The sequence below is a fragment of the Pezoporus flaviventris genome, unplaced genomic scaffold (genome assembly GCF_033815535.1).
Source record: "Pezoporus flaviventris isolate CSIRO_AGI_PZ_B2104156 unplaced genomic scaffold, CSIRO_AGI_Pfla_v1 ptg000072l, whole genome shotgun sequence".
NCBI classification, from domain to species: Eukaryota; Metazoa; Chordata; class Aves; order Psittaciformes; family Psittacidae; genus Pezoporus; species Pezoporus flaviventris.
In genome coordinates this window covers 711,404-735,665 of record NW_026892620.1, presented here as the reverse complement: position 1 = coordinate 735,665, position 24,262 = coordinate 711,404, and the positions used below count along the sequence as shown (strand labels likewise).

The 24,262-nt window shown below is 40.1% G+C and overlaps 1 protein-coding gene across 1 annotated transcript in view; it reads right to left on the bottom strand.

Annotated features, from left to right (window-relative positions):
- LOC133279204 (opsin-3-like) overlaps window positions 1–24,262 on the bottom strand; it is an 81,171-nt gene that overhangs the window by 24,138 nt on the left and 32,771 nt on the right. Inside the window, exon 3 of the mRNA XM_061472640.1 lies at window positions 2,705–2,938. Coding sequence (XP_061328624.1) covers window positions 2,705–2,938 — 234 coding nt within the window. The remainder of the gene's footprint in view (window positions 1–2,704; window positions 2,939–24,262) is intronic.

Here is a 24,262-nt window from a genome sequence, read left to right as displayed (position 1 = left end):
TCACATCTGGAAAGAGAGGACTGTGAAAAATGCAGGCCAGATAATTTCTGTGCTGGGAGGAACCAGCCTCCTGTGACAATTCTCAGCTAAGCATGAAGCCGAGAAAAGCTGAGTGCTGGGAAGAAGACAGCTTTTCCTGAGGTGTTAAGCTTACAAAAAAGAATGAGAACAACTACAGAGTAGCTGAGGTGCTGTGAACAACAGTGATGCATCGGAGGAAGGTGTTACTATTGTTCCTGTTCTGAAAAGAAGGGGAACTAGAGGAAGGGATGTATTTCACCCTTTTTGAGCGAAGCTCATTTCCCAGTGTCAAGTAAACCCAATTATTTTTACTGCTAATATGCAACGGCATAGCAGATAAGAGCTGTGGATTCATGCTAGGCATTAGCTATTGCTTATTTTGGGTTTAATTACCATGAAAAGTGTTTATGCCAAATCTGACTTTTCAGGAGTGATTTTTGTTTAGATTTTGGCAACAATAAGGAAGCTAACTATGTAAAAAAACAAAACAACCCATACAGTGACTTCCAGCTGGCAACTAATGATCAACCCTCCAAGACCAATTTGACTTTGTCCCTTGCATTTCTTTGTTAAATGGTGACAGCTGTGTAGCAGTAGGCAGCGGGAAACAAATGAAACATTCTCAGTGTTCCAAGAATGAAATCTAATGCATCGGTCTTGCATGTGACTGAAGATTAAGGAAGGATATGTAAGAAACCACTTCCAGCTCCTTGCCATGGTGCTCCTGAATTGTTGCACTGCCTTTTCAGTTCCTGTGGCTAAGAAACAGCCTGCCTTGCCTCAAAACTGTCCTAACAGATCTTCCCCTTGCAGACATATCATCCCACAATGATCTTTCCTTATAAGACATGATAAACTTGATCAAAAGTACACCTCATACGAACAAAAGAAGTTAAGCATTCAGAAGTGTTTCTTTTGTAGCTGAAAGAGGCAGCTACTGCAAGGAGTGATTTTAGACAGCTTACTACATTCCTGTGATGTGCAAGCACCCTGGTTTTATTGCTGCTAATCAACTTTTCCTCAACAGTAAGCCTTTTCTTTTTGCCTCAGCACACCCATAGCAGCATGACTGCCTCACAAGCCTTTGATGCTGCAGAATGCACAGTTCTCAATAACTGCTTGGAGCACTTTGAGAATATAAAACCAGCCTTAATTGTGTGTATATTTGTGGATGCCAGGTTGTCAGCACAGGTAATTGTGCATGTGATTTTGTTCTCAAGACATATGGAGGTACCCAAGGCTCTGTACTGAGTTCGTGTGTTTTAAGACTCATATCTTTACCCTGCATTCCATACTTTTGCTATTTAGGATGTGCTCTGTGTGTAAATACAGTGCCAAAATGTATTTGTGACCACTGTTACAGCCTGCTCCAGTGATGGCAGCACAGTCAGATGATGTCATGGGAGCCAAGGACCTCAGCCAAACCGCCCAGAGAATAGAGAAGCAAGACAGATGCTGCTGTTGAGACGTTTCCATAAGAATCATAAAAGGTAAGGGAAGGGAGAAAAGATTCCTATCCTGCTTTCGCTTTAGCACTTTTCAAATGGAGTTCTTGATATTTTTCAATGTCAGCTCAAACTACGCTTTGGAAATGAAGCCCTGGTCTTGAGGAAGGCAACAGTACTTTTTTCTTCTGATTTCAGGAAGGTTTTATGGCTTGCCTGAGAGCTTTCTCTCAAACTCCAGAAGGAAACTCATTCCTTGTTTAAGAACTTTAGGTTAGATGAACCAGACCAAGAATGATCTTGGGCTGCAGCAAAATTGGAATTTATTTGGCTGGTAAATTCAACATATCCCTTGTCTCAACTCCATAATAATACAGTGCTGCTGTTGATAAATTCTAAGGGGTAGGCTCCATCATACACTGAGCAAGAAAGGGTAAAGGGGGGTTATTGGCTTTATAATAGTGCAATGGACATAATGAAGAAAGGAAATTAAGAATAACATCTAAGATGTAACAAGAGAGACAAGGCTATTTCATAAACCATACATATTTTCCAAATTTCTTAACTGCAAAACACTTTTAAAACTTTCGGATCTGCCATTATCAAACTTTAGAGTCAACACAGACACATTAGGAATTTCACTTTTGTGTACTGAAAATGCCATTTACAGAAACAAGGGGCTGTAACTGGATCTAGGCATTTTAGAAGTGGTAGAATTGGCTTTGGTCCTCATGAGACAAAATTCATAATCTATTTTGTTATGTAGCTGAACTAGGAATTTAACAGGAAGCATATGGATGTCCAGAGAAAGTATAATTGCAATATTTTCAAGGGCATCTGTCGTGAAAATGGTGTTTGCAAATGTTTTCCTCCTTCATATTGTTTCCAAGGTAATGAAATCCATTCTTCTTATTGCACCTCTTCCCCCTCACCCCCACCATGTTTGAGTATTCTTCTTGTAAACAGACTCCAGTACCTTTGTCAACTCGCTCTGCAGCATACAAATTGACACCCAGTGTGCCCTCAGAAGAACACAGTAATTTCAGTAAGCAAATATTTATCTGTTCTTCCTATCTAGCAATAATATTGTTGACTGTAAACAACTACACCTCAAGACTCTAGTAATATCATCTGGACAAGCCTTGAATGTCCTCGTAAAGACATCTATATGTCACAGCAGTCAATAATACCTGAAAGACCCTAAAGAAAATAGAATTTAAAAATAATATGTGTCTTACCTGCTTATTCATAAGGATGTAGATAATGGGATTGCAAACAGTACTGCTTTTTGCTAGGATGGAAGGTATGACGCTTGCAACTGGAGTCACCACACCTGGTTTACCAAATGTTGCAAGTAATGCTATAACTCCATAGGGAATCCAACACACCAGGTAACAGATAACTGTAGTGATCACCATGAACAGTACATGGTATTCTCTTTTGCGGGCAGCATTCTTGTGGATTTTTCCAACCTAGGGAAGGTAAATAAAAGATAGAATTTAAGAATCTGAGCTGTTGGGTTGATTACTTTATGAACCTGGAACTATTGCTCTTGGATCAGCAATGACAGATAATCAACATTTTAGTTGCACAAGCAAAACAAACAGAAACCCAGAAGTTAACAAATAAAGTTTTAAGTGGTAGGATTCATCCATTCTAGATTATTTCTTTGGTACTTTACCATTTTGATACAAGGGCCTCTCTCCTGATAATCATCAAACCCTGTTATTTATAATCTTAAGAAAGCGTGACAAATACTGACATAGTTCAGCCATTGTGCTGGGGGTTTTTGCAGTAGCTCTGTGAGATGGCCATTAAATTTGACCCAAAGCCCATGGAAGTCAGCACAAGATTGGGTGGGGCCCAGATCAGGTTTGGGTGCTTAGCCTCATTTTATAGGGAGTATGAAAAACAGTGCTTAGTAAACATTCAGAAAGATTAACTGCAGAATAGCAAGGTTGGTCTCCCTAAGCATCTTTGCAGCCAGCAAAATTAAGCAAACTGTGAAAAAAAGCTAATTTTGGAGCCAGTCTCTCTCCACTGACTCTAGATGGAGCCTCTGCACACTGGCCTCCAGAGGTCATGGTCAATTCCTCAATTTTCCCCCAGTGTGTGTTTAGCAAACCCAGATGTGCCAGCAGGATTTCAGGAAGTATTCAAATGTTTAAAACTTATAGACTGAATCTTGTACTCAGCCAAATGTAATTTATATCCTCTTTAAGGTCTTTTTGCCTCCCGAATGTGGTACTTGAGAGTAAATAACACCCACACCAATGAAGCCCCTGTAGAGCTATAAACATAAATAAGCAAAAAGGCAGGTCACTGGAATGCTTTGCCCAACAAAAACAACAGAAAAGTTTGAAAGTATGGCTTTAAGCTGATGCAGGAGAACACTGATGTGCACAACTCTGTAAATGAACAGAACACAGTTAAAAGTGGAAGCCACTAATCACCCAAGTCAAATGTCATCTCCTGTTGCCTGGCACACAACTTGCACATGCTAATGCAGTGGAAATAGTCAGAGCTTTACCTACATCTTTGTGGTGCGATGATTTTTCCATAACGTATGTGTTTGTGTATCTCTGTGTTAAAAACATATAGAGTAACTGTATAAGTACATATGGAAGGCAAAATAATATAGCGATGCTGTTTGGTTTTAGTTAATTGTGATTCTAGCATTCTAGAGTGCTTGGCTCTATCTGGAGTTTCATTAGAAATGTTCCTATTGAAAGTGAATAAAATGCACAGAAACTCAGCCTGCCAAAAATATCAAGTATTTTTCCTGTCTTGTATGATTTTCTGCAAAAAGGCAATTACAAAATCCGCTCTGAAAGCACTGGGACTATTTTTTTTTTAATTATTTCAAGAACAGAACTTATCTCATAATTACTTTAGCTTGAAAAGGCTAAATAATGGATAATAGTCCAATCCTGTATTGCTTATTTGAACTGAATTTTTTTATGGGAATTTTCTCTGACTGAAGAATCCAGGATCCCACATGCAGTTTCTCATCAACCAACACCCCAAGTCCTTCTCCACAGAGCTGCTTTGAATCTCTTCTCTGCCCAGCCTGTAGCTGTGCCTGGGATTGCTCTGACAAGGTAGAACCTTGCATTTGGCATGGTTAAACTTCATAAGGTTGGCATCAGCCCACCTCACAAGCGTGTCGAGGTCCCTCTGGATGGCATTCCTTCCCTCCAGGGTATCAACCGAACCACACAGCGTGGTGTCATCGGCAAACTTGCTGAGGGCGCACTCAATCCCACTGTCCATGTCAGTGACAAAGATGTTGAACATGATCGGTCCCAACACCTATCCCTGAGGGACACCACTCGTTACTGGTCTCCAGCCAGGCATTGAGCCATTGAACACAATACATGAACACTGTTGTACAATGGTATGGGAAAGAATAATAATATTGCTATGGACCATATGAAATGATTTTAGGGTAATAGGTTATGGCTTACCCAATTCTGACATGCAGAGGTTGATCCAGACCTCACTGCTTGCCAAGTCAACTGGTCCAGGTAGCCTGTTGCTGGAGGGAGCAATCAGGTGGCAACCACAGCTCCATGGGCCTTTTTTTCAGGCTAAACACTGGGACTTTACAGCCCAGGCAAAAGAGGACAGCAACTTCTTGCCTCCCTTGGGGGATTTACCACTTTTAATACTTCCCTTAGCCACCTTGTGGCTCCATATGGGGGAACAGCCCTAGGCAGTGCTCTGATCAAGGGTACAACCTACCCACTCCTGTGCTCCTGAGCCAAAGGTTTGACCTAGTGTAGCTCAACTCCCTCTGGATCCAGCTGGTTTTAAGCTGTGGGGCCATGGGAGTACTGGTGGCACTTCACCTGCTCAGAAGAAGGCACAGGTATCAGGGAAGTCCTGCTGGATGGTTGTACAGAGGCTGTGTTACTGAATCTTGCAGGTAACTACAAGGTCCATGCTGCCAGAGGCATGTATCTAGGTCCCCCCATAAGGCACTAACATGTACAACTGTGCATATTCCCACCACCCATTGACAAGCTTGGGGGTTTTATTATCTACAAGGCAAGGGATTTGGCCTGAAGTTAGCTATCAGGAAGGGGAAGCTTCAGTGATGAAGATTTAACCTGATTGTTTTCACTGAATTCCTGTTTTGTTTTTGGCATTTACCCTCACGTCTCCTCCTTACTTAATGTGGCCATGTGCTTTCTCTCACAGAACATTTCCTTCCTATTTCAACAGCTCCCAGTCATTTTCAGCTATGACAATCTTGAAAAGTTATGAAGAATATGCAGCATCCCATCCATCTAACCACTAGATGGAGAGACTATACAGTAAGAATCCAGCATCCAGAGACACCTCAAGTAGGGGACACGTACATCAAAGCATCTGAAAAAACGGAGGGTGGGGGGGTGGGGTGCTGTTTATGCATTTTGTCTTTCAAAACAGTTTCTCTTTCCCCAGCTATTTATTAAGATGGAAAATAATGTCAATTATTATACTCTGCTCATCCGAACAGTGGATTCTGTCGTCATTCTTTACCTAGTCCACTCTAAACAAGCAAGAGGAAAACAGGGTGCAAAGTGCTTTTTTATCACAGCTGATTCCTGGATCTGTCTTTGTAAATTTCACACTCAAATACCCATATTTTCTTCACTACTTCATAACTTCTTCAGAAGTAAAGAGAAAGCTATTTATGTGCAGCAGTGTTTGTTGCCAACCTCTTTAATGTGTCAGTTATAAGTACTTGTTTTGACATGATCAAATATTCAAAAGTACTACCAAAACCAGAGACGAAATATTCATAATCATCTGAGGGAAGTCTGCCAATCTTTGAACATATAGTCTACTACAGTTTCTTAAAATGAACAGGAGGGAGATAGACCTTTTAATGCAAAAACTCCAATAGAGAAAAAGATGGGAAAAGATCATTCTTCCTCCTTCATGAACTCGTCAAGTAAGACAGTCTCCTCTGTCGTGTTTCTAACAAAACAAAATCTGAAATGCTCTCCATTTATTGGTATGAATAACCCTCTATCAAACCCAGGAGTGTCTCAAACTAAGCAGTGACTCAAATGTCAGTCATGATGAACCTTTTCCTCTTCCATCTCTGTGGATTCTGTCCTCAAACAAAAGCAAGAGAAAAAAGCTCCCAGAAAACACTCCAAAGCATGAAAAGCTCTAAAAAGCTGTAGGAAATGGAAGCTTTTTTTTTCAGTGTGGGCTGATGCTTTCTGGATTAATACTAAAATAGATTAAATACTTTGTTGTTTAAAACAGACAATCATGGGAGAAGAGAGGCCACTGGCTTAAAAAAAAGATGCCTTCTTTATAAGCATTTAAGTGGCTAAGTTCAAAACAAGAATGAACAGTGAAGAGATGTCTAGTCTCTGTGGAAACACAGACTAAACAGAAACATCTGCTCCAGGTCATCTTAGAATCCAATGGGTCCTGACTCTACCAAGCATCTACACTTACATGTTCACTGACTGAACTGAGATTTAAGCATGCACATGAGCACTTTGCTCAATTGTGGACACATAATGAGTTAATAGGAACAAATACAGAAGGAGGAAGCTATAAAATTGCACAAGGGGCTGTAAAGTTAATTATTTTAATGTCACTATTAAGTTTAGGAATTGAAGTCCATGGGAAGAATATTTTACCAGCTGAAGTCTGGCGTTATTGGGAATTTTTGTTATTGAAATGGGAATAGCTGTCTTAATGCCTCAAGGTGAGGTGAAGCTATGCTTTACATACAAAACCTATGTCTTTGTACACTGCCCTTGAAGCATAACTGCTACTGCTGCTAATATCACTGAAGTTTTACTGAGGACTCAAGGAATGCTGTAATCCTCTTAGCTGCAGGAATTCTACTGCTGGATTTAGCTAAAGGGCTTTTAGCTGCAATTTGATTTACACAGTGAACACATTCCCATGTAACTAAACAAGCAGCTCATGGTGTCACATCCATCATATAAAACTCATGTTTTATTCTGACCTTCTTTCCTCACTGTGGATTTTCTAGCATCAGTGTCCAGGAGAAAATTAAAGGTGTATTACACACAGCTATCATTCAGTTTACATTAACAGTTTGGTTTTAGAAAGAGAGTTCCTAATGTACTTCTATCTTTTCCATGTGGGAGCTATCTCTGTCTTCCCTATAGCTACAAACATATGCAGCAGGGACAAAGGCTACAAAAAACCAAGAGTGTGAGCTTCCCAACCGAGTTGGCAGAACAAAGCCAACTCCAGTGCAAGAGCTGAGCAGGCACTGCACTCAGCTGTGAGTACCAGCCTCTGCCCTCGGCTCAGCACTGAGATAACACAGACATGGGAGATCTGTAGCTGCCTTGCATTTCACCAACGTATAGTACAGGCAAAGTGTGCTTACCCCTATAGCAGCTGGGACAGACAGACCAAAGTGGCTGCCCCCAGAAGCAGGGGCTTCTCCTTATGCTATGGGACATACATGGCCAGGAGATTTGGTCTGCCCCTGGCACACTCAGGAGCCCACACCAAACTGGCTCATGCAAAGGGACTGACTCACTGAATGGTCCAAAGGGATGACAGCAACAGATAAAGCAATCTAGAAACGTTAAAACCTATGCCAAACAAACAAAAAAAAGTGCATCTGAGGTAATACAGAATCACCATAACACTGAAGAGCCACCAGCCCCAACAGCTCATTTAAGTGGATATACTGCATATGAAGATATGTGCTTCTCAAAAATGTTATTTGTATGTATGTCCTTCAGTAATTTTGGGACTGCACAAAGCTGCTATCTCTGATATAGGCAGTGACACTTCTGTGGCACTTACCTGCCTGAAACAAATCAAAGATGTGTGGAAAATAAGATGTGTGGAAAATAAGATGTGTAGAAAATAAGAAATGTGGAAAATGGAAACTGAAAGGGCAGTGAAGTGTATTTGCTATCTGAAATATATAGTCAGTTTTAAAAAACCTGGAGATGCAAGAAGCATCAAATGCTATGATGTCCAAAGTTATTGAAACTATAATTAATTTTCTATCAAAAAGATGATCAAAAGAAACTGTCTGCTATAAAATGTTCCAGTTGTTGGAGTTTCATGTCATGAAACATGTCTAACATGACTTACCCTATTTTATGAATTCCCTAGATAGTTTGTAATAGATAGTAAGTCATTCCCTTCATTCCCTTGAAGCCATCAGGTCTAATTTTCCCAGACTGATAGCAATCACAAACTGTATTACTTGCTTGTTTTTGACTGCTTGTCTAAGACCAGTTCTAGTGAGCATGTTATAACTGGCCTTGACTCACACCAACCAACATCCCTATTAAAGGGCTCAGGAAAAACATGTTGGCCTGTATTAGCCTAAAATATCCTATGGACAATAAAGAAACCTCAAAGCTTTAAAGGCAGGATTCACTACTCTGCTTCCAGCATGTGCTACAAAGGGGATGACTCCTCATTGATCAAAGAAAACACCTATTTTGGCCTGTAAAACCACTGAGTCAAAGATGACTTTGGTTCTGGGGTTGTTAAAGGTGCAATTGTCCCTACACAGGGCTGGTATTAAAAGTTTAGAGCACTGGAACAACTGAATGTTGGCGGGCCCTCTCTGATAGCAATTACCAGTTGTTTTTTTCTGGTCCTTTCAAAGTAGCTAAAAGTCATTCCCAGACCACACGCAGTGTTGCAGTTACCTGGTTGTAGGTCTACCTGCACCTTTCTCAGGAAAGAAGGTGGTTTTGGTACATATTCTGATGGGCAAAAGTTAGAATTCTTTCTGACCTGGTGCTGAGCATCCACACTGACACTGTTAGTCACCTAGCAGCAAGAACTACAAGGCTTGAGCAGATTCACTGTCCTTTTTTTGATTACAGAAGCCTAGAACACTGATTTGGCTTAATCTTTCATGGCTAAGGTTATGTAAACTGAACGTCACCCAGAAAAGAGAAGGAAGGGGACAGAGAGGCAGCTACTCCTATTCCCATTACACAGTACCCATTAAACCTGGGATTTTACACTAGTATACGTCCAGAAAGCGATAACACTGCCAAAACAAGTATTTAAAAAATAATCTAATATAAATAATAAAAAAAAATATATATTAAAAAGAAAGAGAAAATTATGTGTGTTTTTTTCAGGGGGACAGAAGGAAAATCAGAGACTTGCCAAAAGAGTGACACTTGCCAGGCTCTGGGGAACTACCAAAGCTTATTCGAGTTCAGATTTATCTACCCCATGGTGAGAGGACTTCCATGGACACATCAGTAAGACTGTGAGTTGCCTTTATTGTAACGGCATGGAGTAGGTACTTCAGAAAAGCGCAGACTTTATTGTATGCTTGAATTAAACCAGTGTTTGGTGATAAAAAGGATGTTCTGTCAGTAAATGCAACACAGACTCCTGAAGGAGATTCAGCAGTTGCTGAACCAAGGCAGGTCTGAGAATGACGCTATAACCACAGTGCATAGGGTTTACCTATGAGGTTGAAACTGAGGAATTCCACTTTGGGGAGGGAAAAACAGAAGGCCTGAGGGATACTCTCTGATAACACAAATAAAAATGCAGCTAGTTTTGTAAAGATAACACGTAAGGATATTACTGTGTGTGCTGCTGCTTAGCAACACAACTTGCTGTTATAAAGGTGGAAGGTGCTGAGATAACTTTCAGAAAATCAAGCCAGTAACTTAGTTTAAGATTCCTCTTTTTGAAAAGCTTGACAACAAATGATATCTTAACAGATTTACTTTTTCAATAATCAACTTCTGGTTGGGGTGATTTTTTGTTTTAATAACTCTTGTCTTTGACTGACATAAAAGCGCAGCTGATGTTAAGGAAGAGTTAAAATGGAAATGTGTGTCTGTATTTTTAAGCTGACTTCAGTGTATTTTACACTGAAGAATTCCTGGAGCAGAAAGGGAAAATATCAAACATTAATCCCTTCTTGGTTTCTGTGTACTTTCTTCCAGAGATAGCACCATGGAGATTGTGTATCTGTAAAATTGCTAATATGGTTGATCTTTTCAAAAAGAAATGAACTGAAAGGTGTAAAATTTCTTTCCAGGTTTCAAAATTACTACTTGATGCTAAGCAATAAAATGCTACCGTCTACATAGGAAATGGAGGGCACATTGGTCTGCATCTGAAGGAGAAGTGTTTTCAATCAAAGATGACAAAATGCTGCTTCAAAAGATATATATATAACATGTACACTCATATAGCTAAAGCAGGAAATAACAGCCTCTGTGTTGTAATTGGCAAGGACAAAATAAATGTAAGAGTCAATGTCAGCTGAGATCAGAAAACTTACTTGGCTGGAATCAGAACACATTAAAATTTCTCCCCACCCTTCAAGCGTGTTTGCAGTTTGGCTTGTGGCTTCTCCCTTCTCACTGAAAAAGGCATGCATACATACCTATGTATTTACCCCTATTTTCAAGAAGGGGAAAACGTATGACCCAGGGAATTACAGACCAGTCAGTCTCACCTGCGTGCCTGGCAAAATCTTGGAGCAGATTCTCCTGGAAAGCACATGAAAATCAACAAGGTGCTTGGTGACAGCCAGCATGGCTTTCGGTGGATAAAGAACTGGCTGGATGACCACACACAAAGAGTTGTGGTCAATGGCTCAATGTCCAGCTGGAGACCAGTAACGAGTGGCGTCCCTCAGGGATCGGTGTTGGGACCGATCATGTTCAACATCCAGGTTGCTGACATGGACAGTGGGATTGAGTGCGCCCTCAGCAGGTTTGCCGATGACACCAAGCTGTGTGGTTCAGTTGATACCCTGGAGGGAAGGAATGCCATCCAGAGGGACCTTGACACGCTTGTGAGGTGAGCTGATGCCAACCTCATGAAGTTTAACCATGCCAAGTGCAAAGTCCTACAGCTGGGTCGGAGCAATCCCAGGCACAGCTACAGGTTGGGCAGAGAAGAGATTCAAAGCAGCCCTGTGGAGAAGGACTTGGGGGTGTTGGCTGATGAGAAACTGAACAAGAGCTGGTTTCAGTGTGCACCCACAGCCCAGAAAGCCAACCATATCCTGGGCTGCATCAAAAGGAGTGTGACCAGCAAGTCGAAGGAGGTGATCCTGCCCCCCAACTCTGCACTCGCGAGACCTCACTTGGAATATTGTGTGCAGTTCTGGTGTCCTCAACATAAAAAGGACATGGAACTGTTGGAACAAGTCCAGAGGAGGGCCACGAGGATGATCCAGGGACTGGAGCACCTCCCGTATGAAGACAGGCTGAGGAAGTTGGGGCTGTTCATCCTGGAGAGAAGGCTGCATGGAGACCTCATAGCAGCCTTTCAGTATCTGAAGGGGGTCTATAAGGGTGCTGTGGAGAGACTTTTCATTAGGAACTGTAGTGACAGGACATGGGGTAACAGGTTCAAACTTAAAGAGGGGAGGTTTAGATTGGATATAAGGAAGCAATTCTTTACTGTAAGTGTGGTAATGCACTGGAATGGGTTGCCCAGGGAAGTTGTGAATGCTCCATCCCTGGTGGTGTTCAAGGCCAGGTTGAATGGAGTCTTGGGTGGCATGGTTTAGTGTGTGGTGTCCCTGCCAATGTCTGGAGGGTTGGAACTGGATGATCTTAAGGTCCTTTCCAACCCTAACTGTTCTATGATTCTATGAATATACATACATACCTATCCATATGTATATATCCATACATATGTATCCATACATACCTGTGTATGTATGAATATACACATTTGGATATATACAAAAAATGTATGCACTCTACATAGTGTATATGCCATATAGATATGCGTTTATACACTATATATGATATATACACACAAACTATACATTATATAAAATATACATACATGCATATGGGCATAATTGTGTGGAAAGTCTTACACATGAGGCAAGCAAGGATGGATAAGAAAGGTATGATGCAAGTATGACTCACTGCTCTCTTCACCTTTTGAATTAAATTAACAACAAACTTTTCTAGACTAAATACAAATGCTCCCTCCAAACTTGGGGTGTGATTTTTTTTATAGTGTTAGGATAATGTTTTCTGTAAAAGTGGAGCTTTGGTATTCCCTAGATACATTTTTCTATGCCTATATAAAGCTCTCATTCACATTTTACTTGAGCTTTTTCTTTCCTTTGGACTGGTAGCTGCTCTACTTGCAGGGGAATTAGATGTTAAAATCTCTCAGGCATCAGCAGTCTTTCAGTAGCTACCCACAGTTACCCCTTTTCCTGGGAAGAGGTCATATTCTCCTACACTTCATTGAGGGATCCCTTCCCACCCCCCAGAAAATTTCTAAAGACTTAGAGATAAAGCAAGGCATCATTCAGGACATATGAGTATACCTTTGACATGTAGCTATTTATATTTAAATAAGCTTAATATATGTGCTCAGAGTTGTCTGTCAAATTCTGTAGACTACACAGAATATAAATCCAACTTGGTTTCAAAGCTTTCGTCTCACTAAAAATACAGCAATTATGCTGAAACTGGACTGAAAGCATTCTCCTGCATACTCATGACAGACCCTTTCTCTCAAATTATTATACATTTATCATGGCACAAGTGTATTCAGTAAAAAAACAAAACAAACCCAAATCCGTAAAGTCTAGAAGCCTTGAATCCCTCTCCTCTCAACAGGAGCCTCAACATCCTCCTGAATTTTAATCCCATTCTATAGCACATCATCCTTTTTTCAAGACAGAATGACAACTAAGAGGAAGAAATTAATGTAAACTGGAAATTAGATTAATTAAATCTAAGCAATTAGACTGAAGCTCAGGTGTATGCATTTTTTTTCCTTGAGAGATTGTGTACCCAGCGTTGTGTTGCACCTGAAGAAGTTAGGTCACTCTAGACCTCACTTTGACATGCGAGAGAAGGTAAACAAGGAGAAATTGGTTTAGTGAGTTGTACCCAGCTGGGGTGCTCATAAACATCTACCTTAGCTCACAGAAAATGAAGACAAATTCCTTTTCTGTAGCTTGTGTATAACAGACAGTCCTTTATAAATTATGTATCATTTTAAGACTGCCAGTTAGGAAACTTAAACTATTACAGTTTCAGATTTGTTTTAGATTACTATAAAGGCAAGATAAGCAGAACCAAGCTGGTAAAATTTCATGAATTTGATACGTTACTCTTTAAGGCAGACTTTGCACAACAATTTGTGCTTGTGATTAAACACAGAATAATCCAGGACTAGCAACACTGAAGCCCATATTGAGTGCTCTGTAATCCTCTTCCCAAATCCCATACGCATTAGATGGGTGAGGAGGGCAGAGTGTCTCCAGAACATGCTGTGCATGAGAATACAAAATGATCCCACCACCTGCCAGGCATACCTAAACTGCAAGCACACAGACAGCATGGTGAGGAAGCATTTGTTTTTTAAGAGTTAGGGTTTTGCAGTATATTACAAATATTTCTCTCTCTGGTCAGTTTGCACAAGCTGATGCTATACTGGATGTATATATACATATATGCACAATTGCATGTATAGAGATGGCCCCAAACCTGCTTGTCTGTAATAAGAGTCATACAGGTATAATGAATATGGAAAAGTAGTTTTCAGTTCTTGATTTCTTATTCATGGTCTTCTACACAAGTAACACAAATCTGTTTTGTGAAAAAAACCCTGTTAAATAACCTACTAGTTGTTCCCACCTTATGAGTTCAGAAGCTGTATTTTCAGTTGCTATTCTAAATAACCAGAGTATGAAGTACTTTGGCTGATTTTTAGACCTATTGAGATCCTAGAATATATACAGTTATTTTAAAAACGAACACACAAACAAAACAAAACAAAACAAAAAACAATTCCTTTTTCTAGTTAAAGGTTTAATTTCCATCCCCACAAAATAAAAACCTCATACTGGAATATTCATAGCACCAAATATTGATGCTACAAGGGAAAGATAGCATAAAAAAACTGTGAGGAACAGGTGAGGGTATAGGTAAGGAAAGAATATATGATTAGACATGGAGAAAATAGTCTCCATTCTGTAGTACATATTATGGGGCCTCTTCTAGTGATTCATCCATAGAGGTTTCCCTAGTTTGGTGCCACATGGTCTGCCTTTGTAATGATTCCCTTCCTAACGGTGTTTGCACCCTTTAGGAGAACCATCACAGCTTCAGTCTGGGAACACCCACTCTGACTACTTCTCTAACACCTACTTTGATCATTACCTCCATGAAGCAGCATTCTTCACACTGAGGCCCACCAAAAAGGGAAGGTAGTAGGCCTGTTAAACCTCTCAGCTGGAATAAACACACTGCTGGAAACCTTCTCTGAGACAGGAAAATCCTGTTCACTGTGGGCAGCCAGCCATTGTTCCGTATGGAAGCAAGACTTGGGAAACTGGTGGGAGTGACTTGTCAAAGCCTGCAACACTCATGAACATCATGCCTCCAGAAAGGCAAGCTTCACTATTACCACCCATAACCTTCAACAATTTTTACAGGATTTTCAAGAATTGCTACCCCCAGAAGGGACAAGAGGCTACCAAAAAAAAAAATCAGGTGTAAATGATGGGAAGGATTTTGAAGGTGCCGGATATAGTGTAAGGCAGCTGGAGGGCAGTGATATGACATGGAAAGAAACGATCAGAAAGACAGTTCCTGGAGTGCTAAATCTAAAAGCAATGACCAGTGCTGAAAGACTTTCAATATCTACCTTTATCCTCTTTGATGGAGTCTGTGGAAGTAACGATGCATGAAAACTTGAAAGCTATAGATGTATATGGGTGAGAAGGGGTATAAATCCCCCCCCCCATCTAAATGTCTTCCCTGAAATATCAGAAACATCACTAACAAAAGAAGAGTAAAAGAGTAATGACAAAATATGTCTATGTGGGGTTTTTCAGTAAAATGTTTTTGAATTATATTTTAACTGACATGATTTTTCAGCTCCAGATTAAGCCAAATTTTGTCCTTTATCTAACTTCTGAAGTTGGATATAATATATGAAAAGGAAATACATGTTTTCTAATGTAAGAGAAACACTGAAATATGCATCACAATGTATAGTAAACATGTCATAAACTAGTCTCTTATTAAAAACAAATGCCAAATGTGACACAGCAAGCTCTTTCTGCAAAATTCTGGGTTATGACTGTTGTTACATATTCACAAATCTGGCATTCTGAAAGTTTATTTTACTTTGTCATATGTACATTAAAATAAATAACAGCTGGTGGAGGCGAAGGATTGAATTTCTCTGCTTTTCTACCATTTCATTTTCATATTGCCATAAACTACTCTAGTTCTGTAAATTTTCTGTTACCTTGATGAATTTGTCTTACAATCTTTTGCAAATGAATCTTGGGAATGCCATGAATTTTAATGCTTTTAAAATTATACAGCCACAGGGCTGGAAGGATTCTAAAGAGATCCAGCAGAGTCTATCACCTCCCCAGTATACACCAAATGCAGGACAAGTACTCCTCAACCAGCCTGAGAGTTACCATCTAATAAAAAGATATTTCATATCCCTGAACAACCTGCTCCATGATTTACATTCTTGCATCCTCCCAAAGCTTTCAGTAGCACCTGATCTAAAAATTTGAGAAATTGCCTCCTTTTGTCTTTCCATTAGTATAAGGCTGTGCAAGCTCAGTTAGTCACAGCTGCTTTCTTTAGTAGCAGTGTTTTTACAGTTGAAAACTGCTCATATGTGTGTCCTCAGTATTTACACATCTTTGTTTAACGAAACCGGCACACAGAACAGAGCACGCCTGAGGCTAGGAGTTTCACACCTCTGATCACCTGTACCACGATAAGATCAATCCTGTTTGCAAAAGTATCATGTTCCCAAACCCACATACTGTTTCTGACTCACTATTCAAAAATAGATCCTTTAGACTGTATTGACTCCCAACCTGTATTTATCCACCCTGCATGACTTCTCCCATTTAAGCAAAACTCTGCACTTGCCTTGACCAACCCTGACGTTCACTGACATTTTAGACATAGATTCCTATTCTGTCATCCAAATTGGTAATGAAAATGCTGGGAACATTTTAACAGATCTTCATGAAATGGGCAACTTACACAGACTCCTTTAAGACAGTATTTCCCTAGCTGCTAAGGGCATGTCATGTATCAAGAACTTTAATTATATCATAACTACAGTTTCCTTTATATCCACTAGACCAGGTTACCTGTCAAAATGAAAATGCACACTGCTCATTTTGGCCAACTTTTTACCAACCCATGCTGGCAGTTCTGACCCAGAATATTCAACAGAAAAGGAACCAAAGCTTTTTCTTTTTCTTTTTTTTTTTTGGGAGTGGAGAGGGAAAGAACAAACTTAAAAAGGGTAAGAACCCTGCACCTCCTATTTGGTGTGACCCAACCATGACTTAATGGGGTATCGTTAGAAAGGAGTTGAAAACGTCTAGGTATCAGATCTGTGGGAAGCAAAACTCCTTGGCTGACATTTCTCCAGTAAACGCTCAGGCTGCTGGATAGAAAAGATGGTTTTCTTTTACAAATCCTTATTTTCCATAACTGGCGAGATTGCTCTTTCTTGTCATGAATGGATATCATCTCCAGCTCTCTTTTTAAAAATGACTTGACCAGCCTAAGCATTAACAAGTTTTTTGAATATGAGAAAAACTGGAAGCCAAATAAAAAACTGGTGGAATGATGTGATGATCAAGGTATGAAAGATGTACTCAGGGCTGAGAAGTGTCATGAATTCCTTGCATCAGCCTTCACTGACAAAGATGTTGGGAAGCTCCTGTGAACTCTTTGTAGCAGACATTAGAGGACCTAGATCAGTTTGTGGTACAAATGCAAGAGGTATTAGACTAATACAAATGTGTTAGTGGATGCTGGGGAATTTGAGACAAATGGCCTGCAGAGAGAGGCCAGGTTTGAGGACACTTTCTAGATAGTATCTGACACAGTCAATGTCAAGAGCGGAATACCAGTGTGATGAATCACTGCTGGAGTACCCCTGTGTTCCAGGGGGACAACCAGGGCGACTGCATGTAGAATTCAGCACAGAAAACAATGGTCAACTTTGCCTTACTATAGTCGTATGAAAAAATTAAGCTAAGATTATGAACACTTCATCTATTGGTATCTAAGATTTTTCTGGATCTTTAAGATGAATCTCTTTCCACAATCTACTTGCATTCCAGAATGACAGACATTACATCTGTCACTTTATGCTAAAGAGGCACTTCTGACTTCACCATCTATATATACTTACATACTCCTAGAAGGACATTTTTCACATGTGTGCTATTGTCATCAAGGAAATAAATTAATACTCCTCTGAAGGCAATAGCCACAGTTATTTCATCTTGTGGACACATAATGAAGAGGACAGACAAAAATCAGACTTCTGAAAGATTTTTTTTTCCCCTCTCAAAGATATTTTTGTGTTATTAATTAGAACATGGGGTTAGGCAGCTAAGCCTGTTAATGACAGACAATTGTTAAAATTACCCATAGCACAGAGACTTCATCTGAATATTTGCAGCTGACTCTGCTACAGGCTGCCACTAGTCTTTACAGAAATAAAGGTCACCAAGCTTGCTTTAAGACAGGTTAGTGATTTCTATAGAGACAGGTTTATAGCACTAATAGCCCAGCTAGGGACCCACTGGCATTTCCAGGACAGAGTCAGGCATTTGTAAAAGCCGTGAGCTGTGTTAACTTCACCACACTTAGATAAATCCTTGTAATTTCCCACAGAAAGCACACAATACAGATTGTGCTGAAGTACAACTGTATACTGAAACTGAATTATGGTGTTGACAGGAAAGAGAAATGCATTATAAATTAAAAGTAAAATGTGTAACTTTGCAAAAATTGGTTAGTTGGCAAACTCCCCTTGAGTTTTATCAGTGAACTGTAATCATATATAAAGTAAAATGTAGGAGATGACTAGTTTCTGATAGGCACACTCACTTTAGAAGAAAACATTCAAAAAAAAACCAATTGCCCATCACATTATATTGGCTTTGATACTACACATTTTTTTTGAATCTTGACAGCTCCAAGTGCTCTGGGCTTGTAAATCTTATGGCAAAGAAATAATTTCAGTAAGAAAAAGACTGAAGTAACCTCTTACAAGATGACTGGGATATAAGAAAGGTTTTACTGGAACTTTAGTTCTAAATAATATTTGTTTTCCCTCAAATTTGTTTCTAGTTTGCGAAGGGGAAGATTATATCAAATGCATTACTATACTGTTGTTACTCTGCTGCTGCACAAAAGGTAGTACCTTTATAAATGATTTCTGCAGGTAGCACAGATTCGTGGGTTATGTAGGGGAACAAGAACAACATCTTACTGATGGCAACTGAAAACAATTAATATGGATTCCAAATCTTGTATCCAAGCAGAAAAATTGCTACCACACTCTACTGGTTCATTTGAACTACTTCATGCATTCTCACATACCCTGAGAAGACAGATATCTAAGTGCAGTAGCAGACATTTATGAATTAAAAATAGATGATGGCTATTCTTTAGCGTATTTAAATAACTGAGTGGTGGTTAAAATCCTGTAAGAGTGAAGCAGCAGTTCAGCAGGTAACAAACTGCTCTTCTGCCAGCAAGCCCACTGACTATATCTAAGAAGGTATCAGTTCAAACAGCTGCAGGTTTTGTTCAGAAGCAGTCTAAGAGTAATCTAATACAGCAGTTAAAGATATGGTTCCATTAGAATGATTCAGTCAGCAAACATGTTCAGGTAGCTATACCTTAATGTGTGTATTAATTTAAACAATTGTTAGCAGCAAGCTTTTTGTTGATTGAGACATGAACAGGAAAGAAAAGGACAGAAAAGGATAGGAGAGGATGGAAGAGGAGGAGGAAATAAAGGGGGGAAGAAAAGGAAAGGAGGAGAAAGGGGGAAGGCAAAATGGAAAAGAGGAAAGGAAAAAAGGAAGGGGGAAAAGGGAAGGGGAAAACAGAAAAGATGAAAGACTCGGTGTGACACAGCTCATGCTCACTTCTGAAAGTATACAAGGAAATTCAGAGCTAACACCCTGCTTTTGAAACATTATCTATATACGCAGACAATTCAGTAGGACTGTATATGGACCAGGCTGCTTTCCAGCTTGGACCATATAATAATTTTGGAATCTGTGATTTTAACTTAATTTTCAAGTAAGTGTCTCTTCCTAGGCTTCTCATTCAAAAAAGAAAAAAAGAAAACCTTTTTGGTTCCAAATTTCTTTTTTCATTTAAGCCTGTAAGGGAAAACAAAAAGTGGTTATGTTTAGAATCATGAACACAGATAATTATCATTATAAATAGTGGTTTGCTATGATTTAACCTGGAAGGTGAGGGAGACCAGTGAATCTCATCACCTGGCAATGCCTTTATTTGCTTGTATGGAGAGTTTGATACATAGACTGTCCAGGTGGATTTTTAACATATCACAGCTCATAAAAACCTCTAGATTTTCATAGCAACTATTTTAGCTTAGACTTTTCTTCTTGTATTTCCTAGAAATTCCTCTTTACATGTACAAGTATTTCACACGCACCAGAATGAAGGACTAGGAGCTAATCTGAAATGTAGCACCACAACTGAAAGGTGATAATGTTTGAACACTGGTTTCTAAACATGTTTCTTGTGCTGTTTAATCTCTCCTTGAAAGCCACTTCTGTAGCTCTGATAGTACTTGTTACCCTTTTTTCTGCCTTTTCTGTTTCTCTCATGTCCTTTTTAGATGACCAGAATTCCTTGCAATATTCATAGAATCACTGAATTTGGGTTGGAAAGGATCTTAGGATCATCAAGTTCCAACCCCCCTGCCATGGGCAGAGACCCTTTCACTAGACCAGGTAAGTATAAGTTCAAGCTTATACAATGGTAGAACAACACTGGGGATGTTTTTCTCAACCTCTTTCCTAGTACTTTCTAACATCTTCCTTATTGTTTTCATTTTCCTGAACAGAGAATTGAATTTTTCATTAAATTACTCAAGCTGACTCGATGATCCTTTTGAAGATACCTGAGAACCCTTCATCATATATGTACATGTATTTATGATACATCACTAATAATTTCACCTCAACTGCCCTCATAGGACTTGCAAACTCTGTTCTTCTCCTCCAGCATTACCACGCTTGAGTTTCTGTATCCCTGAACATTGCAAATGGTCAGATCATTGTTTTCACTCTCTCAGTCTGCAGACTGATAATAATCCCAATTGCAAAACATGTCCTTTATCTTCCAAGGAAGTAGAATAATATTTTAATAATTACTACTATAATTTTTCCAGCCTAATTTTGCTCTAAATATCCTTTTTCAATTTTTTTTTTTTTTTTTGACAATTACATTCAGGAAAAGCAACAGAGGTATTTCAAATGATTCTCTGGATTACCTTCTAATTCCAATTTCAAAGGCCCCAAAATATCTGGGACAGTTAGTACCAAGACACAGGCTATTCTATCAGTGATTCACTAAAAGGCCAGACCCCTTCAAGTCAGTATTTGTTACATATGGATATTCAGCTAGTTTTTGAGCAACGCTTTCATTTCTGAGTTTTGTAACAGAAGAATCCTTCAGACTACAATGAGTAAGTAGGGATGGATATAGTTAGAGTCAGTACGAAGCCTGTCCAATGTGAATTTTATCACCTCAAAAGGTAAAATGATGATGTAGTCTTATAAAATTCCACCATTCTTCTGGAAAGACCAAAACTAATCGAGCAATACCTGTACCTCCCTAAGGAAAGGTCAAAGTAAAAGCTATACTGAGTTAACAAGATGATTCAGCAGGCTGGAATCGTATTTCTTTTGACTTGACATTTAGACTGAATTAACAACTTGAACTTACTCAGCAAGCAATGGAGCTCAAAGCAAATCCATTTAGTTTTTTATTGAGAAATCCAAAATGTGCCAGGCTGACATGACTAAGCACCTACTGAGCCTTGACCATCCTGGAGCACAGAAGCATGAGCAGGGCAGAAGAGCTTTTTCACTACTGAACAGTGAAAGAAAACACGCAAAAAGAAAAGGCTCCCAAGAGTAGCATGCAATTAACAAAAGGCCAAGGGCAGATTGCCAACCACAGCTACACATTTTCTTCATTAAGAGTTTAAAGATTGATGCAGAAAGAGCAGGTTGAAATGTGAAAGTCAGTTCTTTCAACTTGACATTTAGACTGAACTAATATCCTAAACTCGTTCAGCAAGTGAGATAAAATTATCAGGTATGGTCTTCAATGGTTTTTAGCAAGTGCTTGCAAGCAGTACCAATAGAGAAACTAGAAAGCCATATCCAAGTGAATTAGGTGAGTGAACCTTTCCAGAGATAGGTGTTCTTAAAGGTCCAGTTCCTACTAAAGGCATCAGAGCAGATTAGAGTGCTATTGGTGTTTGACTAGCAATAGCTAGTGGCAATACTCATTCTATTTTTCGTGCAAGGCAATGATTTGTATACAGTGTTTTATAGACTTATAACAAACCATTAAGCATATTCAATGCTAATAGGAATAAGAAAATACATATATGCCAGTGTTTGCCAGGTAGGGAAAGATACGCTCATCACAGGAGTGTTTGCTCAATTATTTTTTCTAATTTTTAATTTAGGCTCAGGATATGTATGAATTTCTTTCTTTTCTAATTCTGTGCAGGTTGGTTTTATTCACACTTTCTTTATCGTTAATCTTTAATAGGCCAGACACATGTAGCAAGATCTCAGCTAAATGGAAATTTCTCTTTCCGCATGCTCAGGGTAGTTCCAGGCGAAGTGCTACATTACCAGATAAAATGGATGTTGCAGTCTGCTGAAACACTAAAATGCTTTGCATCTTCTGCCTTGTATGCTATTAGAAATAGAACAGTCCGATATTACAGAGGTCCCCTTAGTAAACACCTTACATGCGTGTTCTTATCAGAGAAGCCGTTTAGTTGATGAAACTCCCATTTGAATTTAGATTACCATCCTTAAATACAGCAGAAGGTATGGGATATACCCTAAAGGCAGCCCTAGCACATAGTCAGCTGTGATAGATCTATCTGCTTAGCAGATGTCAGCCATACTATTGAAAGTCAAATAATTATTCATTCATTGTAAGCTCACATGACTCTACCTCAAGCCAAGATGTTTTAAGATGCATATAGAATCATACAATCATAGAACAGTTAGGGTTGGAAAGGACCTTAAGATCATCTAGTTCCAACCTCCCTGCCATGGGCAGGGACACCACACACTAAACCATGCCACCCAAGACTCCATTCAACCTGGCCTTGAACACCACCAGGGATGGAGCATCCACAACTTCCTTGGGGAACCCATTCCAGTGCACCACCACACTTACAGTAAAGAATTTCTTCCTTATATCCAATCTAAACTTCCCCTCTTTAAGTTTGAACCCATTGCCCCTTGTCCTATTACTACAGCCCCTAATGAAGAGTCCCTCCACAGCACCCTTATAGACCCCCTTCAGATACTGAAAGGCTGCTATGAGGTCTCCACGCAGCCTTCTCTTCTCCAGGCTGAACAACCCCAACTTTCTCAGCCTATCTTCATACGGGAGGTGCTCCAGTCCCCTGATCATCCTCGTGGCCCTCCTCTGGATTTGTTCCAACAGCTCCATGTCCTTTTTATGTTGAGGACACCAGAACTGCACACAGTGCTCCAAGTGAAGTCTCACAAGAGCAGAGTAGAAGGCCAGGATCACCTCCTTCGACCTGCTGGTCACGCTCCTTTTGATGCAGCCCAGGATACGGTTGGCTTTCTGGGCTGTGGGCGCACACTGAAACCAGCTCTTGTTCATTTTCTCATCAACTAACATCCCCAAGTCCTTCTCCACAGGGCTGCTCTGAATCTCTTCTCTGCCCAGCCTGTAGCTGTGCCTGGGATTGTTCTGACAAGGTAGAACCTTGCACTTGTCGTGGTTAAATTTCATAAGGTTGGCATCAGCCCACCTCACAAGCATGTCAAGTTCCCTCTGGATGGCATTCCTTCCCTTCAGGGTATCAACCGAACCACACAGCTTGGTGTCATCGGCAAACTTGCTGAGGGAACACTCAATCCCACTGTTGATGTCACTGATGAGGATGTTGAACAAAATCGGTCCCAACAGCAATCCCCGAGGGACACCACTCATTACTGGTCTCCAGCTGGACACTGAGCTGCTGACGACTCTTTGCATGCGGCCATCCAGCCAGTTCTTTATCCACTGAGTGGTCCATCCATCAAATTGATGTCTCTCCAGTTTAGAGACAAGGATGTTGTGCGGGACATTGTTGAGCGCTATGCACAAGTCCAGGTGGATGCCATCAACTGTTTTGCCCCTATCCATCAGTTCTGTAACCCCATCATAGAAGGCCACCAAATTGGTCAGGCAGCATTTCCCCTTAATGAAGCCATGCTGGCTGTCACCAAGCACCTTGTTGTTTTTCATGTGCTTTCCAGGAGAATCTGCTCCAAGATTTTGCCAGGCACAGAGGTGAGACTGACTGGTCTGTAATTCCCTGGGTCATCCATTCTCCCCTTCTTGAAAATGGGGGTTATATTTCTCTTTTTCCAGTCGTTGGGAACTTTACCTGACTGCCATGATTTCTCAAATATGATGGCCAGCGGCTTCGCAACTTCATTCACCAGCTCCTTCAGGACCCAGAGACGGATTTCATCCGGTCCCATGGACTTGTGTATGTTCAAGTTCTTAAGATGGTCTTGAACCCAATCCTCTCCTACAGTGTGCCTAGGGTCTTCATTCTCACAGTCCCTGCATTTGCCTTCCATGACTTGAGTGATGTGGTCAGAGCATTTGCCAGTGAAGACTGAGGCAAAGAATTTGCATATCTCACCTCTGCTATATAAATCAGGGTATAGCATATCAGCTCTT